The 26869-nt window shown below is 38.8% G+C and overlaps 1 protein-coding gene across 1 annotated transcript in view; it reads left to right on the plus strand.

Moving 5' to 3' along the window:
* The first annotated feature begins 2102 nt into the window (after positions 1-2102).
* The window catches only part of ENPP1 (ectonucleotide pyrophosphatase/phosphodiesterase 1), a 1288649-nt gene continuing 1263882 nt past the window's right edge, over positions 2103-26869 (plus strand). The window contains exon 1 of the mRNA XM_044063702.1: positions 2103-2842. Within this exon, the coding sequence (XP_043919637.1) occupies positions 2693-2842 (150 nt within the window). The 5' untranslated portion in view covers positions 2103-2692. The remainder of the gene's footprint in view (positions 2843-26869) is intronic.

The following is a 26869-nucleotide window of genomic DNA, read 5'->3' on the forward strand; positions in this document are numbered from 1 at the left end:
ATTTGAACACAAAACATTACATCTCCAAAAAAACTCATATATAAGGCAGCAGTGGAGGTTGTGTGTTACTCTTTGCCTTTGTCTACCCCTTGGCAGGATCAGAGGAAACAGAAGGCCCCTTGTCTCAACAGCCTTACGGTCTGGCTTCAATTCAAAAAGGGATCTCCAAAATTTAAGGAAGGATGATAAGTGTTAGCCCAGGCTGAAAAACTACCCAGTGTTGCACCTGGATCATGGCACTAATTATGCAGAGCTTGACTTATTTTTTTAAAACCTAATTTCTTCTGCTGATGGCTGGCATATGCACTCCCATGACCATGAGGGCCTCTACACCTACCCCTTGATGCATGCAAGCTCCTACTCATATGCCTCCAAAAGGCTATCATGAGCAGTTTTGCAAGGCAAAATGTACATCTGTGATTAGCAGCATTGCCTGTCCTGCACCTCTAATAGTTACTGGTGGTGTAAAGGACTTTTGGATGAGTGAGTCAGCATTGACATCTTACTCCTGTTCTCCCATGTAGGCCCCTCCAGCTCGCAGGCTCCTGTTTGATCTCAGATTACCTGGGTCACAGTTAGGGCTTTATCAGTTTATGTCATGGAGCCAACTGCCCTGTTATTTAGTATATGCACTATATCTTTACTTCTGTATACAGTATATACATAATCAAGAAATGGGAGGATGAAAAAAGTAGCTGTAATTGTGCACACGTGTGTGTGTGTGTGCTGTGCGCGTTTCATGGATATCTGTGTGTAGGCACCTGTATATATGTGTATTACACTTCGTCTGCCTGTCCCTGCATGTGTATCTGTGCGACTTGCTGTGTGTCTGTGTTGACATTAAATACTTACATAACTTTGGTTGTAATATACCATAGCCAACAATTACATCTGTTACAACTTTGAAACATTAGCTAGAGAAACTATTTTTATATCAAAACTATAAAAATATATATACTATTAAAAAAGCAAATATGAAACAATTAAGAGATATATCATTGTTTAAATACAATAATGCCTTCAAGGTTGGATGTTGTTGGGCAATAACACCCTGTCAGGATGTAGACGCCCTCCGCTGGCCTCACAAACCTAGTAGATGTTATTCTCCCAATAACACTCAGCCTCAAGCATTATTGTTTGCTTACTACAAATCACTTGACCTGATGCTGTGCAGTACCCAGATTGTAAGGATCAAGGATATGGAGCTTTAGCTTGGCAATCATTTCATATATTAAACTACCCCCAACACATGCACACAGCCTGATGATGACAGTACAACTTCTCTGTGTTATAAGTGGGACACTCACTGACCTTCCAGGAGGCAAACTGCTTTATCATAGGGATTTGGATTTAGCTTTGGTACACAGCCATACCTCTCAACCTCCAAGAATTAAAGATGATCACCGAGCAACTTTCCACATATATACAGGTTTATAGAGTAGTAGTAGCGTAACTGCCTTTGTGGGGCATTTTAAGCCTACCCAATTACATGATGTGAGAATCAAACCCTGTACCATGTGTACGTTAGCTAAACACATTAACCACTATGCCAGTCCCTTTTTGGGTTTTCTTTGGGCTTTGTCCAGATTTACTGCGCTAGTAAGAGGTACTTGAGAGCTATGGCTAGAAACACCATGCAACCTTTTCAAATTGTACAAGCGTTAGATTTTACAAGTAAAACAATGCAGTGCAAACATGCCAAGGAATAAGACAGAATCTAACTGTTTTGCCTTAAACACTTATTCTAAATGCTTATTCTGTTTTATTCTATTTTTTTTTATAATATTTATTTAGGTGTTTCAGCAACTGTTTTATTTTTTATATATATATTATAATATAGAAATATGTTAATATCTCAGGACATTTGCCATTTTTTTTTTTTTTTTTTCACTCACACAACCGTCTAAAGAGGATTCCCCTCTAAAGTGGGACAGGTGGTAACCCTGGCTATGGATGACTCCTCGATTATTTCTGGATTTGTCCCCGATTGGTTGAAAGCCATGTTAGGGGGTAGTTAACGTTTGTATACGCTTATTTTACCCATATTATTAAAAAGTATCTGCTCATAAACTGGTCTGACATTTAATAAGAGCAACGTATATGTAGGAGACGGAGAAGCAAGACAAAATCTGAGGGCCAAAATCAGAGAAAGCGCTATCACTGGGTTAAGGTTTAGTTACCTTGTTTTCTTACCAGGCATGTACAACAGGGAGATGAGCTACAGCTGATTTTATTTTAGTTCTAAGGAAACTAATGTTGGCTCCTAGGGCAAGATAGCAACTTTAGTTTGACATTAGTCATTAGGAGTGGCTCACTAGTTTAACTGTACTAACCGGCTTATTTTCAAATTATCGTTAAAAAATGCCTTGTCTAAGCTGGTTCGAGTAATTTAAAGGAGATGAACTGTTGATAGCTACGCTAATCGACGTGATTCATCACCTCGTTCAACTGCAACTGCTGATGGGTTTGTTTAAGCTTCACTGTGGGTGCCCTGTAGTGGTAACCCCCCTATTTTCCAAATATCCTTTAGTTTTTCTTCCGCACAGCTGCTCGCGAGCCAAGCAGGGAAGTGAGGACACATGCAGAGGCGGCTCCTCTGTGGGTCAGCACAGGCTGCTGTTATAACCTTCTGCTGGAGCGGGACGGACGCACTCAGAAAATTTTCCTTGGATGACACATTACTGGAGAAACCATGTCAAACGCACGTGCCGAAAGCAATGCCACCGGCAGCGATACGGAAAGGCAGAACGCTGCGTGCGTGCTGTTATCCAGCGAGTCTGAGCGTGAAAAGGCAGCCAAGAAGAAAGAGCGCAAATCCAACAAGTACAAAGTGCTCTGCCTGGTAAGTGTACCGACGTAAATTCTGCACCCCGTTTTAAACTAAAAGGTAAAGTAATACCTATGTGTGACGTCACATCCAGCAAGTGGGGCTGTGCCATACTTGCTAGGTAAATCTTTGTCAGCGAATTTTTGTATGCAAAGAGGAGGTCTGGGTGCAACTTTCAAATGTGTTTATTGTCATTGTATGCTTTTGTAACGGGCTACCTGACTGTGTACTTTGAGTTCAGAATCTAACATTACAGAATTACCGTGGGGGAAAATACAGTATAATAATTTGTCTCCCACTACTGTTACTTTGCAGTATGCACCAATAAACCACTATACGTGTTGATACTATACTATATTTCCAAAGAAGCAAAAAAAAAAAAAACGTTGCTATGGAATTACTACTCCAGATATTGATTATTTTCCATGCTTGTAATTTGATTTTTTTTTATTAAAGATCTTTATTTTTGACGTTATTTTACTTTTCAATTGTGGAACTGCTGGAGTAAAATAATATTTAAATAACGACCCCTTGCTGTCTGCGCCAAGTGAGCACAGGCATTGCATTTTATTATATTTTCCTTAGAAACAGATGCTGATCTTCATGCAAGTGAGCACATGCATTGCATTTCATTATATTTTCTTTAGAAACAGAAGCTGATCTTCATGCAGAACTAAGCACATAATTTGTTAAAAAATCCACAGTTCTACCTTCGTATCTCACGCACCTATAGATAGATGTTCATAGTGTGTTTTTTTCACAAGTAGTTGTTGGGAATTACATCTCAACCGTCCCTAACCTTCAGGGACGTACCTGAGTTTGACTCCAGCTTTAGTTCTTTTCCTCTTAATCCCTTGTAAAATGGTGACCTTTGAAGAAAAGTGGTGAATTATATCGAAGTAAATACTGTAATGACACTAATTAGAAGGTATACTTCTTTTATTTTCGAAATTATATATTAATTCACACTCATATTCTGTCAACATGTCAAACTTAATAGTCCTAACATTTTAAAAAAAGTGTCCCTGATTGTGTCTGGATATGTCCCCTACATTCTGATTAGGTTTGTCCTTGTTTCAGTTGAGAGCAGTGCTTTAGTATTAAATGCAGATCAATGGCAGGGCACACTGAATCAAAACACTTGCATGAGACTTGTAAAGGGATTCTCTGTCGCGGACACATCAGGATGGAAAAAGACAACGGGCACACTGAAATTGTGTTGCAAGGCATTTGTGTTAGTGGTGTTAAAGCAGGCTGAATACAAAACAGTGTAAGTTCCTTCCCGTTGCTGCAGGTAGCCAAATTGCAGTGAACCGTAAGATTTATGTCTACAGATAATTTACATTTGAAGTGGTGCCACATTTAAGGCATTTAGTATTTACTTACTATTTTGTCTTTTGTAATTGAGTGGGTGAGCTTGGTGAAGTGAAGGTAGTCCATCAGATATGACAGCCAAGGCAAAAATACTGCTACGCAAATAGGAGTTTGTACATAAAACTTGAAATACTGAATACCAAACCAAGGCAAAGGAAATGATTAACTCTTTGATAGTGACAGAAAACTATGCTGATATTTTGCTAGTAAATTAGTATTTTGTGGTTTTCCATTTACAAAAAAACTGCTAAAGAAGAGAATGGTTTACTGTTTATTAAAATCTCTATATAAGAGCAAAACCTTTAGTTGGTTTTGAATAACATCTTACCACACTGTCAGATTGCATGTTTTTTTCCTGGCAAATATTGTTGCTGCTTTCTTGATCATAGATTTTTAGTAGTTACAGCCACAGTCATTTTCAAGTGTGTGTGTGTGTATGTATATATATATGTATATATATATATATATATATATATATATATATATATATATGTGTGTGTGTATTTGGAGAACTGCATCTACTGTAAAATAAAAAATATATACATTTATTTTACTCCTGTACTCTTTCCACTGTTAACCCGCGGTGGTGGTGCTGCTGCGGTAGCGTTGTCGCCTCATAGTAAAATGCTGTCCGGTTCTATTTTCAGCTAGAGCGTCTTCTGCGTGGAGACATGCGTGAATGGGCGTACCTTCGTTGAAGGTTGTGCGTCACGGCTGGTAACTCTGCACGTAAAAATCAACTACCGATCATTAGCGGATCGGAGTTCCGCTGTGGCGCCCCCTAACCGGGAAAAGCCGAAAGACACAACAACAACTCTTTCCACAGTTACCACAAATAATGCACTGACATTTGAGTTATTGTCAAAATTTAACAGGTACAGGATGTATACAAAATGTAGGTATTAAGCTAATTCAGTCTGATATACGTTTGATTACATTTGTCATTGTAAATGTTTTCTAAGAGTACTTTATGAAGTCTGTAGTTGCTGCCTTTCAGGAAAGAAATGACCAATTTACCCGTTATTTGCCTCAAAATAGAATAAACAATGTTTACTGATTGGGTTTTTGAATCCACAAAATTTTCAAAGAGCAAGCCAAATTGCTATCCGGTTATTGTTTTGAAATATATGTAATGCGTGTGTATGTATCTTTAATTATCAAAGCAGCTACAAGTTTCAACATTTGATTAATTTTTCTCCAGAAGAAAAAAAATATTTTTTGGGAATATGAGTCAGACACCCAGCTGAGGTCTTTATCTTCTTAGGGCAGGTGTGCCTTTGTTTCTCATCGTGTTTTTCCCTGTTTTGTTTCTGGATTTCATATATCTAGGGGAAAAACTCAATTTAGAGGTGTGTGTGTGTGTGTGTGTGTGTGTGTGTGTGTGTGTGTGTAGTCCTTTGTAAATTTGTTTTCTTATCAAGAGTTATCCATTAACTGATGGTTTACGAATGTTTTACTTTTGCTTTTAGAAACACAAGGTACAGAATTAATTCTGACATGGGGTAAGGCTAGGCTTAAAAAAAAATGCCCATATGCAGTTAGCCTAGTACTAACCTATGAACCTATGAACATTGATATAGTAGATCTTGCAGGGGGTTGTTCATGTAAAGGGTACAAAAAAACTAACCAATTAAGCAGAAATAAAATAAACACGAAACATACTAGAAGTTAATTCTTCCCATTTTATAAAAAAATAGATATTGTTGTGGCAGTGGAGTTCTTTTCTCTTTGACTTACCTGTAATGTGAGATGTAAACTCATTTTACTTTGTCATTTGTGTGCCATTACTGTATTTGCCAGTAGATGACAATGTGGTATATTTTACTTGGATTAGTGAAACACACATTTGGTTCTTATTTGATATTCTTTCTTTTATCTACTTACGTTGCTTCCTAGGAACTGAAGTTTAGGAATATTGCATTTGGAGAGTACATTGTTCTGAAATCACTTACTATACTGAGTTTTTTTCACTTCTATGGTGTTCATGTATGCATCCATTCCACATGCTATGATAGGACTTTTACATATCTCTCAACTGTCCAGAATCTTGCAGAATTTCTTTTCCTCTTAAATTTTCTCTGGTTCTCATAAAATATATGTTTTTAGCAAGTTATTGAAGTCTGAAATCACTAAACAGATATTTCAGTTTCAGACTCCATATTCTTTATAAAATGAATGTTAATGCAAAACCTATTATGCTCAAAATTTTCTAACTGTAAAAAGAGCAATATTCAAAATCTTTCCATGATTTTGTGTGTTGTCTCCATCTTCTTATTTTGGACTTTGGCATTCTTATGCTGAGAGATTGAGAGGTATGCCCTTGCAACACAGAAAGAAAGAATGCTTGGTTTCTTAGAGAGAGTGCATTACACTGTAGGATAGCACCACAGAAGCAATATGTTGTAAGACAATTAGACAGATTCATGACCGCCTACACTGTGTATACAATCTGCATTCAAGAACAACTTACCACATTTTTTGTGCTGTCTATTCACTGAGTGGTATACCTTTAGTGTATACTTGGTGTAGAAGATAATTAATCTGGCCTACTGTGTAGTTTACTGTACACTTTTCCATGTGGATCAGTGCTGTACTCCAGACAACAAATACATATACATTAAATAAATCATTTCTGTGCCATAAATATTAGCTGAAGAAAAGTGATCCATAAATGATTGACTAATTCACCAAAGAAGGCCTAATAAAACAAACATGGCTGCACTGCTGCTGGACGTCCATAACATGTAAGGGTAAAGAAACAGAGAGAGAGAGAGAGAGAGAGAGAGAGAGGGTACAAAGTAATAAAGACTGTATAGCAAGGACCCGGCCAGACATACGCTTTGTCAACTGAGTACATTTTTTTCTGCATATAATGCAGAAACACTTGGATTATGGAGGCAAAAATATTTCTATAACTATTTATTTAAACAAGCATGTGCCATACAGATTTGTGCATAACATGCAGAGAAATAATATTTTTATTTACGCTTTGTTGATGGGGTTAGTCCCACGTGGCCAATGTCCTCTTTTTAGGGGGGACTCAAGGTGGTATTCATATTGACTAGGGGAAATTTGGACAGTGCACGTATCTTCCTTTGCTGTTTGGAGGAGAGGAAGTGAAGCACTCTTTGGAGATGCCGCTGGAGGAACACTACTGCAGCTCCAGGAATTCCAAGATTGAGGAGACTTCAGCAGAGCTGGACAGAGGAACAGGAGGAAACTTACTTTACTGAAGGAAGGAAAAGGAGATGAAATAAAGAATTGGGCATTGGAGGACTGGAGACACAAATGCTAGTAGATTTGATGAATAAGGGAGAGCCAAAGGAAGGGGAGGAAGCAAGACGGACTGATGGAGAGAGTGTTACAGGAAGAAGAAAGTGAGAGGTTGGAGATACAAGCAGCAACTGCTGAAGGGAAAATGGTGGGGGTATTCTTAGCTGGTGGAGTGGCCAGTTTTAAGGACTTATTTTGCAACAGGGGTTTTGATACAGATTCAGCAAGGCAGGCAAGAATGGAGGAAGGCACTTAGAAGGGGCAATCATTTGCATTTTCTTAACAGCCACAAAGGAGTGTTAAGAAGATCCCTCCAGCAGCTGTACTCAACAGAGGCACTAGGAACTAAGGTCGGGTGGCACAATGTCAGGGTAATCCTATGGGCTAGGCTTGTAAAGGCTCCAGGGCCATTAGTCTAGTACACACCTATGAACCTATAAGAATAAAAAGTAAACATGGTGGCAATGTGAGCAGGTATGACATTATGGATAGTATTGTATTGCCACTAGGTTTTAACATTGATGACACAAGCATTAATTCATTTGGGAGAACATTTTTGTGAAGTGACATTTGAAAGCTTTAGCTGGAAAAAGTTGTGACCGAGACTGAAAAAAAGAAATACAGTAGCACAGTATAAAGACTTTATTTCAGGGACTACAACTAAAAATGAAAATAAATGTACAATTTCGAACTTCATATAGAGATGAGCATTAGTTAAAACGGTTCTTTTTCTTTCCTTTTGTAATAAAGTACATGGTTAAAAATATGTGGTAAATAAATGTACGGAGTGAGGTTTGGGAAGTGTGGGTAACAATGGATCTTCGGTATGAATGAATTCAACATATTTCAAACATAATAAATGTGAATGGTAAGGGAGGATTTGTTAGGTAATGGGACCAATCCAAACCGTGTGATGTCTGTTGGGATGACAATCATTTAGTACAAGACTGTAATAAGGGAAGGTGTGGCCAATTTGAAGAGATGGGGCATAAAGAAGAAAACAAAAACTACAAGCCCTTTTGTAGAAAATGTGAAGAATTTGGTCTGGTTTGAGTGCCCCATATTAGAAAAGGAAAGAGTAGACAAATAGGAAAGCTCAGAAGAAAGACAAACAGTAGAACATATTACTAGAGAAGATGCTGAAAGAGAAGGTGGTACAGGGAAGAGGAAGGTGAAGAAAGGTTAAAAAATGAAGCGGTAGTTAGAGAAAAATAACAGTTCATATCAACATTATTAATATTCAGGAAGAGAACAGATTTGCAGTTTTAGAAGGTGAAGGTGAAGAAGAGGGTGAAATGAAGACAGGAGGTGAGCAAGATACTGAAAAATCAGTTGGTGGGAGACTTAGAAGGAAGAAAAGAAAAATAAGATCTAGAAGTAAAACACAAAAAGGAAAGGTATGATACAGGGATTTTACAGTAAATATGAGTAGAAACTATGTACGAGATTTGGTGATGGTGAACTGCTATTAAAAAAAAAAACAAAAAAACAGCTGGCTTTTGCTTGCTAGATTCCAGCTGTAACACAGAAGTAAAAGAAAGAATGCGGTCTGTATGGGAGTGTGAACAAGTTGTTTGGTCGGTAGGAAATGAGGCCTGTTCTGGAGTAAGAATGCGTATAAAAAATGAAGAAATAAAACTTTTAGATGTAACAGCAGTAGTACCAGGAAGGGTAGTGTTATGTGATATGAGAATAAGACAATATGTTTTAAGATTAGTAGTGATTTATGCATGTGTTGGTATGATGGGGGGAAAAACAGTTGTTTGAAGAAATGAAAAAAAATTGTGTTAGTAAATATGCCAGTTAGTTTAATTGTAACCTGAGAAAAGAAAATGGAAAGTGACACCAGTTATTAAGATGTTAAGGGAATTAGTAAAATATGGAGGTTTAAAAGTACGAAAGAATTAAAAAATGGCTAGCTTATTAGTCTAGCACTTTATCAGACTTCTTATAGCAATTATTGTAGCGCAAAAAAGTGCTACCAGTACTAAACGTTCAAGGAAACAGCTCCAGTACTTATTATTAATGCCCATCCCTCCAGGTATGTCTAAAGGTCAGTTCCCTGTGCTTTCTCCTATTAACCTGGTGAACTTGGGCGTCCTGAGGCAGTGTAGCAATTGGCTGATGTACACCAACAACCCTCTCCTCTTACCTTCCAACATTCAAACTTGTGAGAGATGCACTTCTATATCCAAAATGGAAGCCACGCACTCTCCAGCCAAGACCGGAGTAGCTGGTCAAGAGGAGAAGGTCAACACTTGCACCACACCACATGGAACACACAGCCCTCCGGAACACACCCCAGCACTGCTGTCACATAAAAACACAAACCACACACACACCTTCTCAGAGGCTCTCAATAAAAATCTACCCAAACAGCAGAGACCTCCAAGGCAGAAATGCACTCGATCACCACAACGCAACACTAATCACGAGACACATAAATATCATAAACAGTGTGCCACTCAACCAAAGCCCCTAAGGCAAAACAGCATGCCCAACACACTAGTCATAGGTGACTTGATAGTGAGGCACACAGATGTCCCACTCACTAGGTTGAATAAGGAGAAAGTAAGTCAGCTGCCTGTCAGGTGCCAGGATCCACCACATAATGCACGCACTCAGGTCCCTCAACAACAGGTACAAATATGACTCTGTCATTGTACATGTGGGTGTGAATGACCTGAAATGTACCTCCCTGGACTACATGAAAAGAGACATGGAGGAGCTCTGGGATTATGTAGCCCAGGCAGGTATGACCCTAGCCCTGAGCAGCCTCCTACCATCACCTAGAATGATACCACAGTACAAGCAGAAAATGATTGATTTCAACAACTGGCTAAGTTTCTGGTGTCATTCTAAGGGGATCCAGTATCTGTCTGCCTGGGATGACACAATTGACAGACCTCGATGCTTTGCCAGAGATGGCCTGTATCTGTCACCGCTGGGCTTCCAGATACTGGCCAAGGCTCTTTTCCACCCCTATAGTGCCTTTTTTATAGGCAGTGTTGCAAAGACCAAATCACCACCGTAACAGCTACAAACAAATGCAATCTGAAGGTCATGCTGCTCAACGCTAGAAGTCTAAATCTCAAAATGCACTCGTTTGAAGCACTCCTTAACATGGAAGAACATTGACATTTGTGCTGTAACAGAGACCTGGTTCAATGCAGCAGAAAGCACCCCTGCACTACCAGGCTATAACTCATTCTACACCTTTTGGCCCCAGAATTTGGACCTAAGTTCCAAAGGCAGTGGTGTTTCCATATTCATAAAGGATGTGCACACCTCTGGACTGGTAGCCCAACATAACGCATCAGAGATACTTTAGGTGCAGCTAACACTGGGTAAGACAGCAAATCAGGTCATAGCCTGCTATAGGTCTCCAACCATGACCCAAGACTCACAGTCCATGTTCCTAAGCACCCTGGAGAATATTAGGGTCCAGTCTAACACTCTCATACTGGGTGACTTCAGCTACCCCTCCATTAACTGGGAAAACTACTCATCTACTAATACACTTGCCCAACATTTCCTGGAATTCATTAATTCCATTGCCCTGGACCAGCTCATTCTTACCCCCACTAGAGGTAGCAACATCATTGATCTGGTCATTACTAACATGGACGATCGTTGCTCTATACCAGTAGTCAACTCCTCCATGGTTAGATCTGACCACAAACTAATCACCTTGGAAATCCCCACCCCACCCTGCAAAGGTAACCACCATGAAAAACTTCTCCAAAGCTAACTTTGGGTAACTAAAAACAGAGGTGGCTAACTTCACGGCACCCATGCAATTGGAGAACAGCTGCATGACTGCTGAATCATACACTAATGCCTTGTATGAACACGTACACAAATGCATGGATCTCTCCATACCCAATAGAATCAAGACGCTGTCTTCCAAAAAAATGGAAGCTAATCTGGTGGTCCCTGCCATAAACAAACTCTACAACAGAAGGAGTAAACTGATGTGAAATAAGGTGAAGTCCCAAGACTGGAAAAACTCCCTTATTAACCTCAACAAAAAGTTGAGATCCCTCCTGAAATCTTCTAAAGCTAGCTATGATAACAGAATTGCAGCAGATAGTAAAGACAACCACAGGGCCTTCTATAGTTATGTAAAGAATCTCCATGGCAATATCCAGATTTGCTCGGAGCTGTTGCACAGTGGCACCTCCTATACCGAGCCAGCGGATATTGCCAATATACTGGCCCACAGATTCAGTGCCAATTTTACCCCTGCCCCCCCCCCAAAGGACTAATCACCATACCAGTAGATTTCCAGACACCCAGTATTACTGCTGCACAGGTTAAAATAGCACTGTCCAAGGCCAAGAATGCAGCTTCTGGGGGAACTGACAATATCCCTGGCTGTGTTCGATATGAACTGCAGAGTGAACTGGCCCCTCACCTGTGTGCCCTGTTCAATCACAGCCTCACCTCAGGCTTTCTCCCTACTGAGTGGTGCACTGCTACAGTCATCCCTGTCTACAAAGGAGGTGTGACTACAGACTCTGTGAACTATCGTCCCATTAGCCTGACAAGTCTGATATGCAAAGCTATGGAACACATCATCATGGACCTAATTAACAAGGATATAGAGAATCTCCAAACTCTGGATCCCACACAGTTTGGTTTTGTGAAGGGTAGATCATGCCTGCTCAACCTGGTCAACTTTTTTGAGTCAGTTGCCAGAACTGTGGATGAAGGCAAGGTTGTTCATACAGCCTACCTCGATCTGGCCAAGGCCTTTGATACCATTCCCCACTCAGGAATCCTAGAAAAACTCACTAAGCTAGGCATCAACCACTGTATCACTAGGTAGGTTGCAAACTGGCTCACAGAACCCACAGTGTGAAAGTAGCTGACTCCAAGTCAGACTGCCGACCAGTCATGAGTGGAGTCCCACAGGGTTCGGTCCTTTGTCCTCTTCTGTTTGGTATCTACTTCTCTGAAGTCCAGGCCAACACAAATGGACTCTGGCTTGCAAAGTTTGCAGACGAATGAAAGTTGGGAGCCATAATTAACTCCCCAAGTGATGTTGACATCCTACAGAAAGGCCTCACTGAGACCAACGACTGGTGTCAGAACCATGGCCTTAAGCTCAATGCCAAAAAATGTGTCGTCATCCCCTTTGGGAAAAACCCGGTTCCCATGAATTACCACATCGGTGGTAGTCCACTGAATACAGAAGGCATCATAAGAGATCTGGGAACACAGGCTGATAGAAGGACTTTGCTGTTGTTGCTATGTGGCACATCTTATTACTAAGGGTTTTGCATCCAGGAAGAAAGAGGTCATTGTCTCCCTCTACTTTTCCCTCATTAGGCCAATCATAGAGTACAATGCACCATTTGGCATGTACCTCACTAGACACCTGCAACAACAGGAGAGGCCACAAAAGTAGCTCACAAAGAGGATCCTAGGCCTTAAACACTTGTCCTATATGGACAGACTAAAAAAAACTCCATCTATTCTCTCTCATGTTGCCTACTTAGAGGCGATGTCTGCTTGACTTGCAAAGCCATGTCTGACCCAGCCCTGTTAGAAATGCTACATCTAAAGAAATCCCAATCCCTCCACACTACACGCTACAGCGACCTCAACCTCATTACCACAATCAACAGAGCAAGCTGGAGGGACAGGTTCATAACCCAGAGACTGCCCATGCTGTGGAGTAGACTTCCCATACATATCAAGCAGAGCACTTCACTGACCCTCTTCAAGAGAAATCTTGATGAGTGGATGGGAAATAAAAAATTCAGTCTGGGGATCACTCCAGTGGCTCTACTCGACAGTGGCACTGGGACCTAAGGTCAGGTGGCACGATGCCAGGGTAATCCTATGGGCTAGACTTGTAAAGGCTCCAGAGCCATTAGCCTAGTACACACCTATGAACCTATAACCATATAAAGGGGAGTTTTTAAGACTGAAATTGATTATATAATGTACTCCAAAATCATGAAAGAAATAATGGGGAGAGTAGAGATGGCAGAGTTTTCAGATCATAGAGCAGTATGGACTAGAATAGGGGAAAACTGCAAAAGAATAAAGGACAGAAAAGGGATAATGGGATTAACTGCAGAGTTTAAAAAGGATGAAGAAATAAGAGAGAGATATTATGGAAATATATGACAGTCAGACAATTTTTTACAAAACTGTACACTGTGGGTAGTGTAAAAGCAGTAATATAAAAATATTTAGAAATGGAAAGAAAAATAAAAAAAAAATAAGATGAAATATAAAGAAATTTTAGTGAATTGTGAAAAAGATAGAACAAGGTAGTGACAAAGTTAGGGAAGCAGAAAAACAGATAAAGAAAAGCGCACAAACAAACTAGTAAAATGTTTAAAACTCAATAAAAATGAGAAAAGCCGCTGGCTGCAAAGAAATCCACAAGAAGTCAGTTTTACTCCCAAACAAGTTAAGTAAGTGCTTTTGTCTAACTACGTTGAGTAAAACTTCATCAGACTAACACTTTGAATCCATAGTGCCTATCCCATTTCTATTCTGATCAACAAAACTACTACTGAAAGTTATATCCCCAGTTTATGGAAAATTTTCTATATTATCCCCCTCCACAAAGGAGGACAATCCACTGAACTCTCCAATTACTGCCCCATTGCCCTCCTCTCACCTCTAGCAAAGATCATGGAAAAATGTATCCACAAACAATTGCTTGACCATCTAATACAAAATAACCTACTAGTCAACTGTCAACATGGTTTTAGACCTTCACATAGCACTACTACTGCCCTTCTTTCCTTCACAGACTGTATCAACAACAACCGCAACCTTAACAAACTCTCTTCAGCCCTATTCATTGACCTGTCTAAAGCTTTTGACATGGTAAATCACCAAATTCTCATGACTATACTGAAATCCTTGTCACTAGATACATCCTCCATAAAATGGTTCCAGTCTTACCTGGATAAAAGACAACAGGCCGTACTATGGCACAAGTCTCTCTCTACCCACCTGCCTGTCAACCTAGGAGTCCCACAAGGGTTCATCCTTGGACCTCTACTTTTTTCCATATTCATCAATGACATCCACCTTGCCATCCCCCAAGCTACATGCATACAATATGCGGATGACTCTACACTGATATGCTCAGCCCCCTCCTCCTCTGAACTTCTCTATCTTACTCAACAAGTATTTAACACAGTTGAGCAGTGGTTCACACATAGATGCCTTTTCCTAAATCCCAAAAAGACTAAACTCCTTCTTTTCTCTCCTGCTAAGAAATCCCCCCCATTAGATTTCTCAGTTAACTCTACCAATAAAACCATTATATCTCCTGAACCATCCACCAAACTAAGTCACCATTGACAATAATCTGAACTTTGATATCCATATTAACAATACCATAAAAACTGTCAACAAAAAGCTAGGCTCTCTCTATAGGATAAAATCCTTTCTCCTACCTTCAGCTTGAACCACAATAGCACACACTCATCTTATCTCTTCAATTCTCTATGCCTCACCTATTTTTACTAACCTATCAAAAAATAATCTTAACAAATTGGAAATGTCCTACAATAATATTGCCAGATTTGCAACAGGCAACCCATTTAGAAACCATCACTGCCTTAATTTAAAGCAGCTAGGATGGCTTGAACTACAAAATCTAATTAAATTTCATCAGCTAACTATAGCCCACAACACTCTTTACAAACCATCCAAAACACCTATTCTTTCCACACTAATCACTGCCTATAAAAACCTGGAATCCTTAAGGTCTTCTCAGAAACGTCTAGTACATACAACTAAAACAAACAATAAAGCTGGTGACTCCCTTTTTTTAATATAGTTGGAAAAGCCTGGAACCTCCTTCCAATTGAACTATCCACACTTCCTTCACTACTCTGTTTCAAAAACAAATTGAAAGTATTCCTCAAAACTCATTGGTTATGCCCATGCTCTAAACCTGACTAGTCTGTCTTTATATACTCTGATCTTCCAAACCCATTAACGCATTAAAAGCAACTCCTTCCTTATTAAACTATGTTACTAATTATCTCTTGAATACCTTGATTGTATTTGCATTCCTTTATTATGCCTGTATTTCTGCATTGTAAACTATACATTGTACTTGCATCCTTTATTATGCCTGTATTCTGCGCTGTAAATTTTACGGTGATAACCTGTTATACATACTGTAAATAGCTTTTATCTATCTCATGTATCCTAAGATGTTGTGTTAATTGCATTGTCCTAGCTTTGGAGCTTAACTCCTTGGGCCTCTACTGAAAATGGACATGTATCCAGTTGGACTAGCCCGGTCAACAAATGTAAAATAAATAAATAAATAGTCCTAAATACCAATACAAACTTAGTCACATGTTTAAATCAAAGAGCTCACACCTAAAATTACACATTATTAAAACACAGAATATTAAATTCGTCAGTAAGAACTCAATGCCAACATATTGCTTGCCAAGAAACATTCTTAAAAGAAACTGTGTTTAAAGTAGACTTTAAAACAATAAAAAAAATTCAAAAGCATTAAATTAAACAAAAACATTCAAAGTAAAGAGGTCCTATACGGCAACCTAACACAAATAAACTGTGCATGCAAAGTAACATATGGGTTCTTCCTAATAAACAATTTGTTAAAAAAAAATCTTTTTAAAGACTTGATCTTGATGCATAAAGTGAATCTAGTGCTGTTAACAAAGATTTATAACAAATATATACAAATGTTTGCAACTATTAATATAACATAAGATAAGATACATTATCCCTGAAGGGATTAGTACACAGGCTAAAGAACTCATGTCATTCAAGCCTGGTGGGCTGTTAGCAATTACCCTTATTTGCCACAAAAGTTCACTGATTTCTAACATCAAATTGAAAGGCCCTCCCCTAGGGTCGTGTTCTACTTGGTTGATAATCTGGAAACAAAAGCTGTGCTGGGGATGCTCCTGTACGTGTTTTGCCAGAGTGCCTCCATTCTGGATTTCTTAATACTGTACACATGCTCATAGACTCTGTCCCTGAGTCTGCAATCCGTCTTACCCACGTAGAAACAAGGACAGAGTCTACAACTTGCCAAATAGACTATACTCTTGGAGAAAAAAATTATACCTTCTATTAATGAACTATTTTTTACCCCTGACAGTGAATGTCTGGCCCACTTCCATATATCTGCAATACGGACAACTTTCACACTTGTACATGCCAGTAGTTCTGGTTAAATAAGGTTTTACTCTCTCCAATAGGTTTTTGAAGTTAGCTCCTCTCCTATAGGTGATCTTAGGGGTTGACTCCACAATAGGGGCCAGGTCCATGTCTGACACTAATAAATTCCAGTTTTTAAAAATAATCTGTCTTATAGTAGGAGCATCAAGACTGTATGTTGACATAAATGTGGTTTTGAATGAATCAGGTTTTTCTGAACGTGTATGGTCAACGCTAGTGGTCTGTGGATCATTCAAGTGGGGCCTATGTTCTAAGATAGGGATAAATTCACTGTTAAACCTTTTGAGTTGAACTTCAGTGCTTTAGCCTGTGTGCTAAAGTACAGGAGCCTTCAGAGATAATTTATCTTACCTTATGTTATATTAATAGTTGCAAACATTTGTATATGTTTATAAATCTTTGTTAACATCACTAGATTCACTTTATGCATCAAGATCAAGTCTTTAAAAATATTTTTTTTAACAAATTGTTTGTTAGAGAGAACCCATATGTTACTCTGCATGCACAGTTTATTTGGTTAGGTTGCCGTATAGGACCTCTTTACTTTGAATGTTTTTGTTTACTTTAATGTTTTTGAATGTTAAAACAAAGTCTACTTCAAACACAGTTTCTTTTAAGAATGTTTCTTCGCAAACAATATGTTGACATTGAATTCTTACTGATGAATTTAATATTCTGTGTTTTTATAATGTGTAATTTTAGGTGTGAGCTCTTTAATCCTTTGTTTGTGTCTTCCGGCTTTTCCCGGTTAGGGGTCGCCACAGCGGAACTCTGGTCCACTAATGATTGGCAGTAGATTTTTACGTGCTGGCTTGCTGGGCCTAACGCACAACCTTCAATGAAGGAACGCCCATTCATGCATGTCGCCACACAGAAGACGCTCTAACTGAGAATCGAACGGGCAACGTCCAACTGTGAGGCGACAACGCTACCGCAGCACCACCAATGCAGTGGGAGCTCTTTAATCCTTTAATTGATTTAAACACGTGACTAAGTTTGTATTGGTATTTAGGACTATGGATTCAAAGTGTCAGTTTGTCTGATGAAGTTTTACTCAATGTAGTAAGACGAAAGTGCTTACTTAACTTGTTTGGGAGTAATAAAACTGACTTCTTGTGGAGTACTTTGCAGCAAGCTGCTTTTTTCATTTTTATTCAGATATAAGAAAGGTGGTGCTGCGGTAGCATTGTCGCCTCATAGCAAGACGTTGTCCCGTTCGATTCTCAGCTAGAGCGTCTTCTTTGTGGAGGCATACGTGAATGGGGCATGCCTTCGTTAAAGGTTGTGCGTCAGGGCTGGTAACCCGGTACTTAAAAATCCACTACCGATCATTAGCAGACTGGAGTTCCGCTGTGGCGACCCCTAACCGGGAAAAGCCGAAAAAAGAAAAAAAAAATTCAGATATAAGAAAAGGATAGAGAAAAAGAAAAAAATTATATTTCACAGACAAATATTTTTCTGAAAGAAAGAGGAGGTTCCTCTTATTTAGGAAAATAAGTAAAAAGCAAGAGAATGAAGGATAGATGCCATCTTAAATTGCTGACATTGAATCATCCAATGACACAGATGTTCTCCAGCAAGGGCTGACACAGACAAACAACTGGTGCCAGAGCCATGGAAGAAAACTAAATGCCAAGAAATGCATAATAATAATCTTCAGCAGGTCATCCACACCAGTAACTATGATATTGACAACATACCTCTAAGTGTTGACCCAGTAATCAGGGACTTGGGCACACACACATAGACAGTAATCTAGCCTTTGTCCACCACATGTCTACAGTAGTGAGGAGACCATTATATGTTATGCAACTTATAAACAAAGGTATGGCATCTAGGTCCAAGTAAGTCATTGTTCCACTGTATTCGGCGTTCATCAGACCTATCACTGAGTACTATATCCCATTTGGTATGTATCTAACCAGGAATACCTAACAATTAGAACATCCATGGAGGTTCCTCACTAAAAGAATACAGGGTGCAAGTAACATGTCCTATGCAGACTGCCTCAAGGCCCTAAGTATTCTGTCTCCTACAGGCTGTTGAGGGGAGATTTGTGCCTGGCAACAAGGTATGGTCAGATACCACTCTGATGGACCTCCTGCGTATCCACAAAACAACCAGCACCAGAATTACCTGTTCTAAAGACTTAAACCTTGTTTGTGATATAAATAGGACCTGCTGGAGAGACAGGTACTGTATGTATCCCAGAGACTACCTTTTCTCTGGAACAGGTTGCCCATCCATGTGAATCAGAATTCCTCCCTAACCCAATTCAAATGTAACTTGGACAATTGGATGGGGAACAGGAAATTCACCACTGGTTTGGCACCTATACTTGTAATGGACACAGTCAGCCTGTAAATGGTTCATCTCCCAAGTCTCTGTTTACACTTATCAAGGGTGCCATGGTTCATCTCCCAAGTCACTGTTTACACTTATCAAGGGTGCCAGAACTTCTCAGGGATTTGGAATGCTTGGCTAGGCTTAGGAAGGCCCTTGAGGTCATTACCCTAGTAAACACCTATGAACCTAGGCTATTTATTTTGTAATTTATTTATTTATTTATTGCAGAGAGTTTTATTAGACAAGTTACCAGTGAAATGGAATATGAAATTTAAAGTGATGGAGCAATGAAAATGTGTCGACTGTAGTGAAGAAGAAAAAAACAAAACATTGTTTTTTGGATTGCAAAAAGAATAATGAATTTTGAGAAAGTTTAAAAGCAAGATAGATTTAAATGTGTGTGTATGTAAGTGTAATATTGTATGGAAAGTATGATAAAATAAAGATATGTGATACTGATAAATGGGGTACTGTTTGTGACAATATGGGTGCTGTGGAAAACAAGAAAATGGTAAAGGATGATATATTTGACCCCCTGGACCTGGGCGACTGGACGTGATCGATGGGGTGAATTTCCTTTCTCCCATCCTCCCACCAAGGTTCCTCTTGATCCAAAGAAGAGAGGCACTGCTTGACACATGTATGGGGGCAATATTCCAGTCTGGGGAGTCTCTGGGTCAGGAACCTATCCCTCCAGCATGTTTTGTTTATTTTGTGTTAATTTTATTAATTAAAATAAGAAGATGGTTGTGGGAGAAAGGATGAGGGGTAGAGGGCAAATGTGAAAGAACAACAAATGAAAGGAACAGAATTATTAAGTTCTTTTGTGTTGATTATACTTCACAAACAAAGTGTCCTGCTGTCATTTTTTTTGGCAAGTGAAGTGTTGCTGTGATTTGATGCAGTTGTAGAAAAGTAAAGACGGTATGGAATATTACAAGCTACAACAAACTGTCTTACTGTGTCATTAAAATGTCAGTTTCCAGTCACAACTGAATGAGCAGAGTTACTAGACCTGCAACGTAATTACGACTTGTGTAAAAGATAACATTAACTGGCAACAGGTACATTTCTGATTTATCTAACAAAACCATACAATTTAGCTACTTTGGTTAAAACTTGAATGTACTGCAAAAGGCTTTTTGCAATTTAGTCAACACAGAGCAAGTCGGTGAAAATGAAACACCCATCCAGCTGCTATAAATGGACTGTGAATCAGAATGCTCTCATTATGAATAAATACCGAAATAACCCATCTGATTTATTATACATCATACTCATGGAACATAAACTGTAACAATGTCATTATAAATAAATGTTGAAATAACCAATCTGATTTATTTATTTAATTATTTATGTTTTTATATATGTATGTGTGTGAGAATCTTTTCATTTTCATGATCCGATAAGTAGACTAGACTTTTATTTGTGTCCATGTCATATTCCTGGGATATGAAATGCGACTCTTTCACCATAAATAAATGAAGAAATAACTGTATAAATGTAGAAATAACCCTTCTGATTTGTTGCATATGTATTATGCCATATTCCTGAAAAATTAAATGTAACTTTCTTTTATAATAAAATGCAGAATTAACCCATCAGACTTGTTACATATATACGTATTGCTTGAACAGAAAATGTGAGTCTTTTATTATGAATAAATGCAGTAGTAATCAATCTGACTTATTACATATGCATCATGTCACATTATGGGAACTTAAGCAAGACACACTGACCAGCATGGTAGTCCCCATCAGATAATTTTTGGCATATAAGAAATTGCAAAGTTTATTTATTTATTTACCAGGAAGGTCTGACTGCATTTAAAAAAAAAAACATTTTTGGTGAAGGCCCAGGGAGAAAAGCTGTAGTTAACAGAGAATATTATAGCAACACACTGAGTTAGACATCTAAGAAGTATACATTTCAATTATTTACAATATTATACACAGAGAGAAAGAAGAAACCAATATTTACAAACTGCAGTGTGATTATACTTTTTATATTTGCAGTAATATTACTAAAAGTCACACTTTTGGAAGGATCCTTGGTTACACATTTAATGGCCTACGGAAGAGTATTCTGTTTTTTGGCAACTGTAGAAGCTGTATCCAATAGCTTTGTGACGTTTGTAGGTGCAGAGCAGTAGTATATCATATGAAAGAAGGGGGTCTGTTTGGGTGAGTAGAATGGAGCATAATGTTCTGTAGCCAGGGGGTTTATGTAAGATATTGTGGTTGAATTTTTGAGGACACGACAATGATGTGTATAATGTTTATTGGTGGAAAATATAACGGCTTTGTTGCAGCATGTTTCAAGTTTGACTTTAACTGAAGCTTGTAGGTTGGTAAGGATAGTGGCCCATGTAAGAATGAAGGAAGGAGGTGTGTGTGGCTAGAGTGGCTTTGGTGGAGTTTTTAAGAAAATGTTTGTGTTTGTAGAGCATACCAAGTTTCTTAATGCATAGAGCAATACTGAGGTATTGGTACTGTGCAGAACATAAGGAAATGAAAAACCTAAACTATTCATTCTGCGGATGGAATTTCCTTTTCTTTTCTATTTTTCTTTAATCTGGAGTGTTTGGTAGAACAAAATCTGAGCAGCTATTTTTGAATCAGTCAGCACCATGACATAGCCCTAATTACAGCCCAGGTGACCCAGGTTTGATTAGTAGCTTTGACAGCTGTGGTACTGTCAGGGTGGGATGGGCGTTTGTATCCATGGGGTGGGCATTCAAAGGCATTCTCTGAAGGGAGGTGTGGTGCACATAGTGGAGTAGCCTGTGGATATTGTTGAAGAACACAGGGATGGGGGCAGGGAAATAACAGCAGGAGAAGCAGTTGCTGACACCACCCCTCAGGATGCCCTTAACATCCAGATGGCCCCAGCTAACTCAGAAAGGTCATGGGGGAAGGAGGAGCGGGTAGACCCAGTGATGAATGGCGTCATTGAGATGGCTGGAATGAATGACGCAGAAAGGAGGGGGGATAAACAGTTATTTTTTATCTTGATCGTAGCTGTAAAAGGTAATACCAAAAAGAGCTGGAAGAAGTGGGGAGACCCAGAATACAAGAGTTAAGGAAGTTGATGCCAGAAGTGGCTGAAACAGAGAAGCATGGCCTTCATGGAAGGGGTAGACAAAAACAGAATAAAAAAAATTAAACCCATGGTTCAGATATGTGGAGACACTGCATAGGGAATAAAACATCTGCTGAGCTTCATGGGGAAATGGACTTAGCAGAGCATAAATAGATGATCTTCACCTTGGTTGATCTGGCAATCCACACCATAGGCTGGTGAAATCAAACATTTTTGACTCTGTCTCTCTTTGTTTAGTTTCTTTGCCTCTCTTGTTCATTGATTTTTTTATTCTGTGCTTGAACATTGTTTTTCTCAAAATGTTTGCGTTGAACTGAATTGTAATGCATTTTTTTGCATCTGTATAGCTTCTGTGTAATGACCTGTTATTATCTCTGTTGTATTTGCCTGTCTGGTCAGATCATGGCTGAAAGGGTACTTTGACCCATCCTCTTTCTCGGTCAACAAATGATAAATGAATTAATAATAAATAAGTAAATAAAAGCACTATCAACAGTGTTAAACTCCAAGCAAAAGATTTCCAGGGTATGTTATATTTTGCTAAGTCTGTTCATATTTAGTTTTGATTATTGTAGGTATTGTCATGACAAAAGATGAAAAAAAGGGTGAGGGGGGCATGAACACAAAACACTGACACACTAAGTATGTATTTTTGAAATGCCAGTTTGATCTGAGAAGCATTACACATATGAAAATCCATCACATTATTCCAAAGCACACTTACTAATTAAGGCTAAATCCTCATTACGACTGTTCTGTGGTCTCCAAAGGAATGACTGGTAAGAAATATTTAGTAAAGGGAGGTAAACAGCTAAATCAAAAGTAATTAGCTTTAACTGTAGAATAATGGAGTGGTCTGACAACTTGTTTAAATAGTCACTGTCGATCTTCACTGATATGAGTGTGTATTGCTCAGATGTAAATGAAAGGCACTCACTGAGTAAAAAAACTAGTCATTGCAGCCACACATTTAACGATTAGTCTGACGCTGTTTAACTTGGTCATTGAAGAGCCCAGCACAGTGACTGAATTCAGCATTTGTACTATAATAGCTTTCCTTATGATATTGTCAACGATCTGTGATCATAAGATTATCATGACAAAGATTTCCAGAATACATGAAAGTTGCATTACCATAAACACACATAATTCTTAGAAAGTGGAAGGCAAACTCATTGTTTTGGAACAAATAGCAGATAAGGTCTGAAGTATATAGGATGACAGAGAGCACACACTATACATATGAAACTTGACAATAGGAGAATCATCTTTATCAGAAAAATGAGAATTGACAAGGGTCACTTCAAATCACATATCTGATTATTGGTAGATCTACATGTCAATTTCTCAAGCCATCCCAGTAAAGGATATTATCAAATATGTTGAATATTGTTTAAAAATGTAGGAACAGGTAGTCTAGTAATATGTACATTTATCAAGAATGTCATGTTTTGTATACCTAGTACACATGGGGTATCAGTCATATGGAATATTTTGGTCAAACATTAAACTGTACAGCGGCAGCTTATATGTGACAGTCACACCACTTTTCACCAGCATGTTCTCCAAATTTCATCGTAATAACAACTTGTAAACAAACCTACATTAATTCAGCTGAACCAGATTTGCAAATGCATCTTGTCATCTCCCCGGACCATATACAGAATGAAAATACTAGCATGCAAGTTCAAGTTGTGGTCACACAGTAAAACATATCCTCCTTTTGCCCAAAATCAACACATTGTTTCAGAAACACAAGGGAATAAGCAGAGGCCCATGCAGTCCTTACAGCTGACAATTGCTGGCAGTGTACTGCTTAACTTAAAACCGATTTGACAGCAGATAGCATGGACTAATTCTCCATTTAAAATAATAATAATGGATGCTAGGATGAGAGACTTTATTAACTTAAGCATTTCTAATGCACCGATGTTAAAAGAATATTGACTGGAATAAAGTGATATAAGATGTGTGCCAAGAGCACTAAAGAAAAAACATAACCACAAAATCAGAACAATTATTATCTCATAAAACAGTCATTTAGCATGACGTCCTAAAAGGACAAATTTCTATAATGTCATAAAAGTAATTTAACATGATGTCCTAAAACGACAAATTTCTATAATCTCATGAAACAGTCATTTAACATGATGTTCTAAAAGGAAACATTTCTAAAAGCTCCTACATTATAAATAAAATAAACTTAGAATGTCTTAAGAAATGTACCCTTAAAACATTTTTTTCTATTTATTTAGGATTTCTTGTAAAATATTTGCCTTCATTTGTATTAACAGCAATACATTTAAGAAATCTCATCTGAAATTTTATTTTTATTTATAGGTTCTTGGGTGTTAACTAGGCTAATGACCACAAAGGCCTTTTTAAGCCTAGCTATGCATCCCAAATCTCTGACAAGTTCTGCTACCCTTGATAAGTGTAAGCATGGGTCTGGGAGTTGTACCAGTTACAGGTTACCTGTGTCTATTAGAGACATAGGTGCCAAACCAGGGATGAATGTCTGGTTTCCAATTCAGTTGTCCAAGTTGCACTTGAATTGGGTTATGGAGGAACTCTGCTTCACATGGATGGGGAGTCTGTTCCATAGATGGTGTAGTCTCTGGGATCCATACCCATCTCACCAACAGGCCCTATTTATATCACAGGCAAGGTTTAAGTCTTTAGAAGGGGTAATTCTGGTACTGTTTGTTTTGTTTATATGCAGGAGGTCCATCAGAGTGGGGTCTGACAATGCCCTGTATGCCAGGCATAGAACTCCCCTCAAAAGCCTGTAGGAGACAGAATATAGGGATAGGGCCTAGAGGTGGTCTGCATGGGGGAGTTTACTTACACCTTATATTCTTTTAGTGAGGAACCTCTGTGGATGTTCCACTTGTTGGATATGCCTGCTTAGGTGCATACCAAATGGGGCATTGTACTCAATGATAGGTCTGATGAATGCCAAATACAGTGGAACAATGACTTTTTTGGACTTGCATGCCATACCTTTGTTTATAAGTTGCGCAACATAGAATGATTTCCTCACCACTGTAGATACATGATTGTCAAAGGCTAGAGTACTAAGTCCCTGACTACTGGGTCAGCTCTAAGGGGTGTGTTATCAATAGGGTAGTTACTGGGGATGGATAACTTCCCAAAGGATACTATTATGCATTTCTTGGCATTTAGTTTTAGTCCAAGGCTCTAACACTGTTGTTTGTCTGAGTCAGCCCCTCTTGTAGAACATTTGTATCAGTGTGAGATTCAATGACAGCTCCTAATTTGCAGTCATCTGCAAATTTAGTCAGACTTAGACCACTGACATTGGCCTTGACTTCTGAGAAGTAAATGCCAAAAAGGAGCGGTCCAAGGACTGATCCCTGAGGTACTCCACTTGTGAGTTATTTATTTATTTAAAAATCAGTTACTGGATAAATTTAAAAAGCTTTATTATTTTTTTTCCCTTGACATTTTTATATCTGCTAGTAAATCTTGCAACCTTGCCATGACAAATTGACCTTATCATGTCTTGTAAATAATTGTAATTTAATGCATTTCAGTACTGTTCCATGTGGCAATTGTCTACCTGGTAATAAGCCAATGGACACCCACTGTCAGAGATGGGTACCACAGCACCATGCCACTGTAAATGAAATTATCACACTCCAACAGTGGCCAGCATCTCATTTTTCCTAAAGACTAAAAATGCAAATGCTCCCTGGCTGAATGGGGGGGGGGGTAAAGAATGTTTGCATTGACAGGTAGGTTTATTCCCTGCCACAAAGTTCTAACCCAACTGAAGTAAAAAGCACTGCTGCTTTGAAGCAGCCCTTAGCAACACAAACTACTGTGCCAGTCTGAATGCAGTGGACAGATGGAGGAGGCATGCAGCAAGAGGACATGCTGGGTCCAAGTGAAGCTGGGACTAGCTACATCTCATAAACAGTGGGAAGACAGTATTCCACTGTACTCACATGGAGAAAAAAACATAACTTTGTTCTGGAAGGGTTATTTCAAGACAGACAGCAACAGAAGTTATTGGGCTTGTGTATGCCAGCAATGTAGGACCTGCTGAGGCAGAACAAGTGCTATGTCTGGACTCTAGGGGGAGCAGCACATTGGCAGCATAACCCATCAACATGCCCTCAACCCTGCACCAGTACCAGTCAACCTGGCCATGCCAGCATTCAAGGATAGGGCTATCACATGCAGTGATTTTTTTTCCCTTTACAAACAGTTCATGAGTGACTGAAATTGCTGTACCGTGGAATCTGCCTTACTCTAAAGAGAAAAGCTGTGCATCTTAGGTTGGTGACTTTGTAAATTGTAGTCATACTGACCCCAGGGAGTTGTTGCCATGACCTGTACTGTAGGTAGACATTTATTACTGATGGAAATTCATTCAACAAGTTAGCAAGTTAACATTTTATTATCTATGAAGATTCAACTGGGTAACAACTCAGTGTGATTTCAATATTGGTGGATCTGCAAGATTACTCATTAACTGTCGTGCCATTAAGGTAGTCTTCTGATAAGCAGATTAATACTGTGCTGTTTTGTTTCTGTACCTATTAACTTTTGATTGAAATCAATGAAAATCCCACCATAGATTGTAAATCTCAGATCCCTGCAATCATTTAAGTAGGGAAGTACTTTTTTTGCATTTTGATTTTATTGAAACATGTTGGTAACAACTTTTTATTTCTGCAAAGTACAAAAAACATACTAGAAAGAGATTGT

Source organism: Protopterus annectens, chromosome 1.part0 (genome assembly GCF_019279795.1).
Source record: "Protopterus annectens isolate FY-2018-M chromosome 1.part0, PAN1.0, whole genome shotgun sequence".
Taxonomy (NCBI): Eukaryota; Metazoa; Chordata; order Ceratodontiformes; family Protopteridae; genus Protopterus; species Protopterus annectens.